We start from the raw sequence: 11,794 nt of genomic DNA, 5'->3' as shown, positions 1-11,794 counted from the left end.
GACAGGAGAAATGGACTACCGTACGACGAGTCATAGAATCGACTCCGTGAACCCTCCCTCTATCCTCCCCAAAAGTACAATTAACAAACCCTAAAATCAAACACCTGATCTCTTACAATTTCCTATCTGGAAAAAAAATATAAAAAGAAAAAAAAAGAGAAAGGGAGTGACAGAGGGAGAAGCCCGGGAGCTAATGATAAAATTTTATTCTCTCCCAATCGTGCCCTAATCTTTTCCCCCAATTGACATCTGTGCCCTTCTTCCCAAACCATCAAATTGAAAAACATTGCACTCAATTTCAAGCTCGGAAGCTCCCGCAATCTTGCTTCTGTTTAGTGGATCAGACTTGGGTTTCGTCTGAATTTGGTTTGTTTTTTGAGCGGTAATTCGAAATTTTTAAATTTATTTACATTTTTTTGTTTATTGATTTTGTGAATTTGTCAACAAGCACCATTTGCATGCCTTCAAATTTATTAAGTATTTTCTGTATTTTAATTGTTTGTTTCTGTTTTTCTTTCTCTGGATGCATGATACCTCTTTTTATTTAATATTCTTCCTTTGATTACTGAGAAAAAAAAAGAGAGGAAATTGGAATTTTATTTTATTTTTTAAGCATTTTGATTGTTTGTGATTTGAATGGGGAATTTTTTTTATGGGGGCTAATGCAACCAGTGTATGTATTTTAAAGTATTTTTTTTAATTCTAAGCTATGGTTTATTTTGTGTTGATATTCCTTATTTTTTGGCTGAAAACGGTATAGGGTTAGATAAATTGGATTGATTTAAAGTAATATAGTGGGGGGAAAGTGCATATTGTTGATGGAATTAATGTTTTATTATTGTAGGATGGTCTGAGGGGCTTCTCGAAGTTGGTTGGTGGATATAGAAGAATGGGTAGCAGTGAGATGGATAAGACTGCAAAAGAAAAGGAGCCAAAGACACCACCTGCTGCAACTACACAGGTCTACTTTTGTGTTATTGTTTGAAAATTGTGTAATTTATGTTGTTCTTAAAGTTGTTCTCACAAGGGTTTTGCCCTGTTCCTTTTATTGCTTCTTTTGTTGTTCAGGAGCAGTCTTCCACCACTAACTCTGGTACAGTAAATGCAGACTGGTCAGGATTTCAGGTTCGTTAGATAAATATCTTTAGTTCCTGTATTTTGTTTTCAGGTTTCATGTGGAAATTTGGATTATCATATGTGGATTATTGTTTGCTAACAGGCTTACTCTCCCATTCCACCACATGGGTTCTTGGCATCTAGTCCCCAAGCTCCCCCGTATATGTGGGGTGTTCAGGTATTTATGGTTTTGCATTGGTATTATAGGATGGTACATTATTATGATTGTTAAACCTTTTTCTATTTAATTTGTTAGAGCTTCAAAATTTGGTGGCATAATTAACTACTAAGATTTAATGATTTTGTTTGGTGGTCAGTAAATCTTTAATGTAATTCTTTCTTTGTTGCAGCATATAATACCTCCTTATGGCACCCCACCACATCCTTATGTTGCAATGTATCCTCATGGTGGAATATATGCACATCCATCCATTCCCCCAGTATGTTCTTTTCCACTCTTCTTAGTTTTTGTTTCCAAATGTCACAATAGCTTGATATTTGGAGTTATCTTTATGACATGGTCTAATCTTGGACAGGGATCCTATCCTTTTAGTCCTTTTGCGATGCCGTCTCCAAATGGCATTCTCGAGGCTTCTGTGAGCACTTTATCTTACTTTGCCTTATAATTTGTTTTTTGAAAGACATGTTTTTATGTCCATGCTTCCAAAGGACTGACTCTTGAGATTTTGTGTAGGGAAATACTCCTGGAACCATGGAAACAGATGGTAAACCCTCTGATGTAAAGGAAAAATTGCCAATTAAAAGATCAAAAGGGAGTTTAGGCAGTTTAAACATGATTACGGGAAAGAACAATAATCTTGGTAAGACATCAGGAGCTTCTGCGAATGGAGTTTATTCTAAAAGGTATGGCAGAAAAGAATGATGTATGCAGTTATTATATAGTTTTTGGTTGCTAGTTTGTGCTATTGTTAGTTACAAGGACTATTACCCACATCATTTTGGGGGGGGGGGGGGGGTGGTGGGCAACCTATTGTTGACCCACATATCTAGTCTTACCAAGAAATTTTAATGGAACTGAGTAATAGATAAAAGAGCCTATGACACAAAGCTGTTGCAATTGGGTTTCATTGAGAAGTCAAGAGGACCCTTTGTTGAAGAAACTCTTTCCTTTACCTCCATCCCGGAATAGACCTATGTTTGTCTCTTTATTTAAATTGTCAATACGAAGTCTTGGTCAGCTTTGAAAAGTGTCTGTAAAAGTCATTTTTCTTCTGAACTTTTTCTATAATATGAGTTATGTTGTTGTTCTGTTTGTTTTGTGGCTTGAAGAGCTCCTGCTTTAAGATGATTGAGTAGGCATGTGTCTTCTGTCCTTGCTTTAAGCCTATTAGTTAGTACTCAGAAGTCATATCTGGATTTTTAGAGGCATCAACTCATCCGGGCATACACTATTTGCTTGTGATTGCTATCAAAATACTATTTCTAGGTAATTTAGCTGACAATGGAGTAATTGTGTATGTTCAGTGCCGAGAGTGGAAGTGAAGGCACAAGTGAAGGCAGTGATGCAAACTCCCAGAACGTGAGTGCAATGCTTTTGGCTTTTTCTCTTATTTATCTATTATTTTGAATTGCTTCTGTAGTTCATCTATATTAGAGGGTTTGAACACCCTGCCAATATGGCCAATTCCAGGATAGGACTTGCAATCTAATGAATTTATGTCCCATCTCAACTATTATTTAACCCTACTCTCTTGTTATGAAAAGTTGGGGTTTTGAAGTGGCTGCAAATGTTGATGCTTTCATTGACCAGACAAGGCTTAAATCCCTCTTTTATTTATTAAATAGCTTCGGGCTTAACTGTGTTGATTGCCTGGAAAGGCAATAATCTTCTACTTAAGTCGTTTTGGGTGAAACTGTAAGCTGTACTTTATATTGTATGTGTTCTTACTTTGCAAGTGAGCATTTCCCATGGACCTATGGTACAAAAAGTACTTTCGTAGAGATGTTACTGGTGTGGGCTCGGGACACCCGGGTTTCTAAAACTCAAAGGTAATGGATTTGCTCAGTTGCATGTATTTCTTTTGCCATACATTATATTGTTTAGATGTCAACTGTTAAATTTCTGTGGGTGTAAAATTCTGGGGCCACCAAACTTTGTATTTCATGATGTTTTGCTCTAAGTACTAAAAGATAGGTTACTGGAGCCACAGAAGCACAAACTTCTTTTCATTCTGTATATAGATGTCAACTTGGCAGGCAAGTTTTTTGCATTATAAACGATAGGTTTTTTGGTTCATGATCATGTTGTTCCTTTTCCAGTGTATGACTGCCTATGTGTTGTTCATAGACTGAGCCAAAGGCTTCTTCAGGACGATGAGGATTATGGGTTGAGACACTGGAGTTCTTTTTTTTTTTTCTCTGTGTGATAGGCACAATTCTCTTGTAGCTTCTCAGTTATGTTGTTGGAGTTAGCCTGCCAACTGACCGGATTAATTTTCTCTTTCACCCTGTACATGGGAAACAAATTTTAATGGGCCTTCTATAATAAAAATGGATTTTGGGGAGTGGGCTATTGAAGAAATGCTAAAGCTGTATTGGACTAATCATCTCTATTACAACTCCCTATGTGTTGCAGCTTCTTTTAAAACTCTTCCAAGGATGACAATTTTATATGCTTCATTTTTTATTCAAATTCAGGCATTCAAGTATATTGCCCCTTTATTTGTTCAGGTAAAGATTATGCTGTAATCTTATTTTCTTCCTTATTTGTAGGATTCACAAATGAAGTCTGGAGGAAGGCAAGATTCTGGAGAAGGTTAGACAGTGATAATGTCATAACATAACCTTTTTGCATAACTTTATTGCCAATTTCTGTGTGTTCTGAAATGCCTATAATGTCTCTGTTACAGGTGAAGCATCTCAAAATGGAAGTGCAGCACATGATCCTCAGAATGGAGGCCCTAATGCACCTCATACGATGGTGAATACAGCAATGGCCATTGTACCTATATCAACTGCTGGGGCTCCCACAGCTGTTCCTGGTCCCACTACAAACTTACATATTGGGATGGACTACTGGGGGACCCCAGCTTCATCTGCTGTCCCTGCAATGCGTGGGAAGGTTCCTTCAACTGCAGTTGCAGGAGGAATAGTAACTCCTGCATCACGGGACAGTGTTCAGTCACAGCTTTGGTTACAAGTTATCTCTCTCTCTCTAAGCAATAAATTAAAATACGAGATCTTCTTAGAGCAAATATCTTTGCTTTTGGCTGTAGTGCTATACCTTTGTCGGTGAAATCTTAAATTAAAATTAAATTCACTTGAAATTTGATCAAGGTTTTTCTCCTCCAATCAAGTGTCATATGCTTTCCTTGCTGATGTTGTAAGAATGTGTTTCTTACATTGCTTTTTTTTATTATTATTGATTATTTTGTATGTAACTGGCACTATTTATGGATTTAGGATGAAAGGGAGCTTAAAAGACAGAGAAGGAAGCAATCAAACAGAGAGTCTGCTCGCAGATCCAGGTTGCGTAAACAGGTAATGAAGTATCCTTCAGAAATTGTGTTATTCTGTATTAAAAGGACACATATGAATTATTTGTTTGAATCAGGCGGAATGTGATGAGCTGGCTCAGCGTGCTGAAGTCTTAAAAGAAGAGAATGCCAATCTTAGGTCCGAAGTGAATCGTATCAAGTGCGAGTATGAGCAGCTTCTTGCAGAGAATACCTCTCTCAAGGTAATGTTCTACTCTTGGTTTTGCAAAATATTGAACTTGTTAGTATGTTTCTACTCTTTGAACTGCAGTCTACCTCCTCTGCACACCTGTTTGGATAGAATTGCTTCCTAATATCTGTTACATAATTGCAGGAGAGGCTAGGGGAAATTCCTGGGCATGAGGATCTGAAGTCTGGTAGGAATGACCAACATACAAATAATGATGGGCAAACAGAGCTTGTGCAGGGTAGTCACTAGGATCCACACACCCTGTTTCATGCCTCTTTCCGGGAGCATAACCTAACCAAATTTAGCTACAGAAAGTTTTTATTCTGCATAGCATGTTTAAATTTTATCAAAGCTGATCTTGATAGTTTTTAGGTTCCCTTTTATCTCTTATAATCCATCACCCATGATTTGGCTTTATCTTTACAAATCAAAGCCTTAGGATGTGGTTTGTAGACTGATATTATGTACCTTTCTCTGTTCAAAGAAGGGTAGTATGCACAGTTTTAACTTTTCAAGCTTGTTTATGTTAAATATGATTGATGAATGTGTAACTGAGGGAAGTAATGTACTCTGATTCATTGTAAGAGTCGGGTGTTGGCATTCTTTGGCTTTACCACATTTCTTCCCCTCAAGTAAGTGAATATTTTGTGCCCTTTCTTTTACTGTCGATGTTTGCTACTAATGAGCAATGCTGTTTTGGCTTTGGATTCAACATCAGCTTTTGACTTTATCACAGAAATGTTAGGATAAACATCAGCTTCCTTTAGGACTATATTGGGAATTTTTATTATTAGGGTTATCTAACGCGAGCGATTGTTTTCATGACAGTATTTACAACCACAAACTAGCTAAATTCCACCAACAAAAAAAAGAAAAAAAAAAACGAGTGGTTGCAACCAAATAAGTTCACACATGTCTATATCCTACAGCAACAGTTGCTCCATGCCATACTGGAAAATTGATAAAACAATAGGCATTGCCGAAGATCCCAGGGCCATACTAAACAAAAGACACTGTCACCAAACTGGTCAATCAATAGAAAACCAGCAATGAATTTTGACAAGCACAAGGAACCCAGTGCTACTTTCCCATGTCATAAGCAGCTACGTTTTGGGGTTCACATTCAGGACTGAATAGGCGGACCAATAAGGCAGATGTTGAGCTCACAGACACAGCTCCACAAGCTGCCCACCGGAGACTTCTTGGAACCGTAATCCTTGGACCTGCATCAAACATTGAACCCAAAAAATAAGAAAGTTTTTTACCTCATGTTAGACCAGAAGGGAAGAAGAAAATGAGAAAAGGGAACGAAGGGGGTGGGAGGGTCAAGAAAGGAGTAATAAATGGATTCAAAATGAAAAAAATACTGAATGCTGAGGCACAAAGAAAGAGTAGAAGCGACCATATTGCAATCTGCAGAGAACCCAAAATCCCAAAGCTCCTCCAACAGTGAAAATCCCAGCCGTCTGCCTCATTAATCTGGAACAAGGCTTTGCATCTGATCTCATCAACTCACCATCCGACCAGCCAAGGAGACGCCTCAACGCCATTCTATCAACTCCTTAGAAAGCACCTGAGGAATGAATTATCAATTAAAAAAAATTAAAGCAAACAAAACCAAGCAAATCGTAATATGTTAAAAAGCCTTCGTCCAAATGAAAATCTAAGCCAAACCCAGATTGAAAAACATGAAAAGATGTAAACTTGGCGAGTAACAAGCAATAAACTTGTAAGTTAAAAATGAGAGCTTGACAACTGCATTTATTAACTAAAATAACGAGGGAAAAAGGAAGGAATTGATTGAATTTGAAAAACAGGAAAAGATGTGACTTTACGCCAGCTTTCTCCACCTCGAAAACGGAGGCGGCGGAGGAGCTACGACTGTGACAGATGGAGTGGGAGAGACGCGGGGGTTTACACTTCACGGAGGCAAAACTTATCCTTTGTTTCTGTTTTTGTTCTTTTTCTGAAAGGTAGTCTTACAAAGGCAATATTGCCTACTTGGCTATTTTGGGCTTACTATTATCAAAGCCCATTAAAATTAATTATTTGGATTATTTTTTATGTATAACTTGCAATATATAGACCTGAAATTTTTTTTTTTGAAATTATAAATTTCTTTCAGAAGTTACTAAATGGAAAGAGAAGTCCACAAAGCAACTAGTTTTCAACAACCACCCACTCCATCTTATATTCCACCATTATCAAATTACTTCTCTCCCTCCCTTCTTTTCTCTTCAACTTGAGGATTGTGGCTTTGGGTTGTTAAAAGAAAATTAACAAAAAAGAAGAAGAAAAGTGAGAAATGCAGATAGCTGGAGTAACAAGTGAGGTGTTGGTGGCAGTCCCATCAGCTGGAACCCTCACTTTCAGACACTTCCATTCCAACAACTTCTTCCTTTCTTCTCCTTTCCTAAAAGTATGCCCCTTTTCTCTTTTTCTTTTCATATTTATACGTGTGTTGCTCTTGCTTCAAATTATCCAAAGAAAACAATTAAAGATCATAGCTTTTTACTTATTTCTTTTGTTTGAGAACTCAGGGCAAAATTCTGAATTCTGGGTTTTCTTTCCTTGGAGCACAATAAGTCTCTCTCTCTCTCTCTCTCTCTCTCTCTCTATAATAAAAAAACCCATTAATTCCCTGTTGGGCTGTTGTCCAATTGGAAGGTTACTTGTAATTGGCTGGTTTTGTTTGTCCCTTGGAACTGTTATTCTTTGTGCATAGAGGAAAGAATTTATTCATTTTTTAAAGAAAGTAGAGGTATTGATTAGATAGCGGACACAAAATTGCTGATGAGTTTCCATGGTTTCTCTTTGTTTTCTTCTTTCTTAATAGTAAGGTTACTTTAATAGTTGCAAATTCCAGCTTGTTGGTAGCTATTAGAAAGCTATTGGAGTTTTGTCTTGCCATTGGATGCAGTCCACTTGCAACTGCTTACTCTATGTTCTTAATTGCTACTATGATTACTTCATCCAGTTGGATACTTAAAAATGGGAAAAGGGGCACTATGATGAAAGAGGAGAAGGTGAAATGCTAGAATATCACTTTGGTCTGCACTTCACCTCTATGTTGACTTTGCAAATCTTAAAGAAACAGATATGGAAAACTTAATAGCAGTTTGCTTATGTTAATTAATCAAGAACAGCTAGATTAAGTAGTTCAAATAATACTTTAGTTGAGATGGCCTCTTGATCTTCATGCTTGTAGGAGGTGCTCTGTTTAGTGACTTGATGCCTTGGACCAAGATATGTTTCTTTGTCTGGCAGTCTGAAATGGCTGACCATTATTTGGAAAGTATCTTAAAATATTATAATTTTGGTTTGAAGCTCTATTTATTGTGAAATTCTGATTGGGAAATATTGAGTGCTTGTAAGCAATCTCATTAATACTATCATCTCTTGTTCATGTAGATTTCAATTTGAGTGGAACCCCATGGTAGAGTCATACATCACATGTTTTAAAATACTTACTCCTTCAGCATGCATGTTTTAGATAAAGCCTCTGTTTATGTGGGCATCTCTGAAGGCTTGGAGCTGTAGTCCTACATATAGGATCTTTAGTCTTTGATACTTTCCCTCGTCTTCTTAGTTCTCACAGAATCTTTTCTTTTTTAGAGATGTTCTTCATTTTGCATTCCAAAGTTAGGAATGGCACCAGATAAGTACCGAGCCAGATACTTAACTATGAGAGCCTCTGGAGAGTCAGATGATAGCTTGTCACCAATTGCTCCTGTACAATTTGAATCTCCAGTTGGCCAGCTTTTGGCACAAATATTGAGAACTCATCCACATTTACTGCCTGCAGCCATTGATCAACAGCTGGAAAACCTTCAGAGTGATAAAGATGACCAGAAAGAGGAAACTACACCATCTCAAGATCTCCTCTACAAGTGAGTTTCATCTCTTTTCTTGTTTGTTCCTTTTCTTGTGCAGTTGTTTCGGTTGAAAACTAGCACATATTTAACATTTGCATGTGCATGCGCAAGTGCGAGTTAGAGTAAAAGGTTTCTGGTTTTGTAAATTAACAAGATAATGGCATTTAGCAGAGAATTGATTTTCTTATGCTAAGTTATTTCTTAAAATTTTATGTGTTTGATTAACTTATCTCGATTATTGCTTACTATATGGTTTGTTTGCCATTAGTCTTTTAGAAAATTACTGATATAACTGAAACAATTGAATTGTAGGAGAATAGCTGAAGTTAAAGAAAAGGAGAGACGGAGAACATTGGAGGAAATAATATACTGCTTGATTGTACAGAAATTTGTTGACAATGAGATTTCAATGATTCCTAAGATAATGGCCACTTCAGATCCTACTGGACGAGTGGACTTTTGGCCAAACCAGGAACAGAAACTGGAATCCGTTCATTCTCCTGAAGCATTTGAGATGATACAAGGCCACTTGTCCCTTGTACTTGGAGACCGAGTGGTGGGTCCTCTCAGTACCATTGTTGAAATTAGCAAGATCAAACTTGGAAAGCTTTATGCTGCTTCTATAATGTATGGATATTTTCTTAGAAGAGTTGATCAACGGTTTCAACTTGAGAGAACAATGAGAACTCTTCCTGAGGATTTCAATAAAGACCAAGCAAGATTTGAGGATCCAAATCCAGGGAAGCAGATGTGGGATCCAGATTCTTGGATTAGGATCCCACCCGATGATGACAATGATGGTGATGGAGGAGGATACATGGATACCCTTGAAGGTAAATCATATAGACTGAGATCCTATGTTATGTATTTGGATTCTGAAACACTCCAGAGATATGCCACCATAAGATCCAAGGAAGCTATTTCTTTGATTGAAAAGCAGACTCAAGCACTATTTGGGAGGCCTGACATTCGGATTCTTGATGATGGTTCACTTGATACATCAAATGATGAAGTGGTTTCTATCACATTCACTGGGTTGACAATGCTAGTCCTTGAAGCTGTAGCATTTGGTTCATTCCTATGGGATGCAGAGAGCTATGTTGAATCAAAATATCATTTCCTTAAGAGCTAACTGGCATCTTTGCATTGGTTATCTAATGATCGACGCTGGTAAATTGTAATGATGGTCAAAAGTTCTTATATCACACTCAGGTTTTGAGGGTATATTGCCTTGTAACATAGAAAAGGCTAATCACACTGAGGCATCTCAAGTCGACAAAACCTTGTGCTAAATGTTGGGAAAAAGATCAACCCTCACGTTGTTAATAACACATGGTATGTTGACTTTATAGGCAGAGCTGTACTGATGATTCTGAAAGTTTCAAGTCTTGTAATTTTATGCTCCGATGGTCCAAAGAGGGGAAATTATTGGAGTACAAACTTGAAGCTGGAGGTTTTGCTGTTGGAATCTCATAATTGCACAATCCATGTAAAGTGTCCTTCTAATTGCCTTATGACTTTCAATTAAAAAAACAAATCAGATAATATGCTTTGGCTTGAATCAGATAAGCTGAAGGAAAAGTGGCCTCCTTGGAAGTCCTTTTTCGGCCAAAAAAATGATGCCATGCCATTGGGAAAGTGGTTGGCAAACAAGCTTTTCTGGAGCTTTACTTGAAGGGCACTCTTGGTTAAAGAGAAGAGCTGTCCTTGACCTTGCATGAAAAAGAGTTCCATGTGTCCCAGTGTCTGCTACTGTGTTTTTTGCAAGTTGCCTTTGAACTGTAAGGATATCCAGCTATCTGCATCCTCTCTTCCACTCCCTCGCCCTCGTCCATTTCCATAATGATCAAGACCAACCCTTTATGCCCGACAAACTAAAATAAAGGGAAAACGCTTTTCCCCTTTTTCAAGTCGTTGTTATCCAAATTCCTAACAAATCCATGGGACAGAGAAAAGCTTGAGGTATGGGAATTAAAATCCTTTGGAATCAAAAGCACTGGAATCCCCTTTTACTATCCCAAGTTTGTTTCCATTGTTATTACAACAACTACAGCGTGGCAGATACAACGCCGCCGTCGGTCTCGGAGGCGGTCTCAAACCGGGGAGAAGACAATTTTTCCCATTCCCTACAATGCCCCTGAATCCCGCACAAAATTACAAAACCTCAACCTTTTCTTCAATATATTTTTTTTATGGACAGTTATACCCACCAAATGCCAGTTGTTTTAACTAAACCACTTTGATTAATTATTTAAAAACAATCAAAATTCAACACCTAAATTCTTTTTTTTTTTTGCTTAAAAAAAGGGGGAATCCGTAGGGGGTGATTGGGTTGGTCAACTCCTTGGAAAATATAGGCAAGTTACTATCACTCTCATAATCCCTAACCCAAAAGCTTGGGCTTATTCATTCATTATGAAAATCATATAGAACAAAATTGAGGGTCATTGCTTGATTTCTTTCCTATATTTTGCTAAAGGGAACTATAGGTTTAAAATTTAATTAATTATGGTTGTTTGATCACGGATTGTACCTTATGGAAATAATTAATTGAAAACAACTTTGGGTGACGTTTTAGGTATATTAATTTATTAAGATGGATTGCAACATCTTGCCAAACTATATGTTTAGATGGATTGCAACATCAATAAGATAGAGACTGTGCTGGATGGAACACTAATTAATCATTAAAATATCAAAACTTTTACCTTTTTTATAACCTTATTGTTGCTCCATTAAAGGATTATTAAAAAATGGGGATTTTTTCAATTTAAATAACAGTGAAAAAATGAAAAAAAAATATATAATAACATAGTTAATGATGATTCATTTTAATAAACATTACGACGTATGTAAAAATTACTATCACGTAAAATTTCATCTTTATTAACTTGTCTATCAGAGAATTCGTCTCTCTAAAAAATTAAATCAATTAAGAGAAAATCTCGACAACTTCAATTTACCAAATCATTTTTTAGTTTCCTCTTATTCATGCTTTTCCCCTTCTTTGTTGTAGTTATGTACAGCACAGTGCCAAACACTTTTCTGCAGCATATCACAGTTGTTTGTTTTTATACATAAAAAACAAAGGGGGTTAGGCCAGCAGTCATATAGGA

At 37.0% G+C, this 11,794-nt stretch overlaps 3 protein-coding genes across 6 annotated transcripts; 2 read left to right on the top strand and 1 right to left on the bottom strand.

Moving 5' to 3' along the window:
* On the top strand, positions 1-5,465 carry LOC18606829 (bZIP transcription factor 16). 2 transcript variants are annotated; one of them, XM_007040662.2, is made up of 13 exons: positions 1-382; positions 845-961; positions 1,069-1,125; positions 1,220-1,294; positions 1,467-1,556; positions 1,653-1,712; positions 1,811-1,980; positions 2,602-2,656; positions 3,850-3,892; positions 3,987-4,276; positions 4,540-4,617; positions 4,691-4,816; positions 4,948-5,465. In XM_007040662.2, exons 2-13 carry the CDS (start codon positions 890-892, stop codon positions 5,050-5,052), a joined length of 1,221 nt encoding a protein of 406 aa, XP_007040724.1. In that variant the 5' UTR covers positions 1-382; positions 845-889; the 3' UTR covers positions 5,053-5,465. The 2 variants fall into 2 exon arrangements, with proteins under 2 accessions (XP_007040724.1, XP_007040725.1); XM_007040663.2 differs by having other exon boundaries at positions 29-366.
* On the bottom strand, positions 5,676-6,783 carry LOC18606828. Of its 2 annotated transcripts, none has more exons than XM_007040661.2 (3): positions 6,639-6,783; positions 6,206-6,376; positions 5,676-6,026 (listed from the first exon to the last, which is right to left on the bottom strand). In XM_007040661.2, exons 2-3 carry the CDS (start codon positions 6,351-6,353, stop codon positions 5,884-5,886), a joined length of 291 nt encoding a protein of 96 aa, XP_007040723.2. In that variant the 5' UTR covers positions 6,354-6,376; positions 6,639-6,783; the 3' UTR covers positions 5,676-5,883. The 2 variants fall into 2 exon arrangements, with proteins under 2 accessions (XP_007040723.2, XP_017973153.1); XM_018117664.1 differs by having other exon boundaries at positions 6,654-6,774.
* LOC18606827 (UV-B-induced protein At3g17800, chloroplastic) lies at positions 6,936-10,184 on the top strand. 2 transcript variants are annotated; one of them, XM_007040660.2, is made up of 3 exons: positions 6,936-7,222; positions 8,419-8,693; positions 8,991-10,184. In XM_007040660.2, exons 1-3 carry the CDS (start codon positions 7,109-7,111, stop codon positions 9,808-9,810), a joined length of 1,209 nt encoding a protein of 402 aa, XP_007040722.2. In that variant the 5' UTR covers positions 6,936-7,108; the 3' UTR covers positions 9,811-10,184. The 2 variants fall into 2 exon arrangements, with proteins under 2 accessions (XP_007040722.2, XP_017973151.1); XM_018117662.1 differs by lacking the exon at positions 6,936-7,222 and adding an exon at positions 7,242-7,388.

The sequence above is a fragment of the Theobroma cacao genome, chromosome 3 (assembly GCF_000208745.1).
Source record: "Theobroma cacao cultivar B97-61/B2 chromosome 3, Criollo_cocoa_genome_V2, whole genome shotgun sequence".
NCBI classification, from domain to species: Eukaryota; Viridiplantae; Streptophyta; class Magnoliopsida; order Malvales; family Malvaceae; genus Theobroma; species Theobroma cacao.
This window is presented reverse-complemented; position numbering and strand designations above follow the sequence as displayed.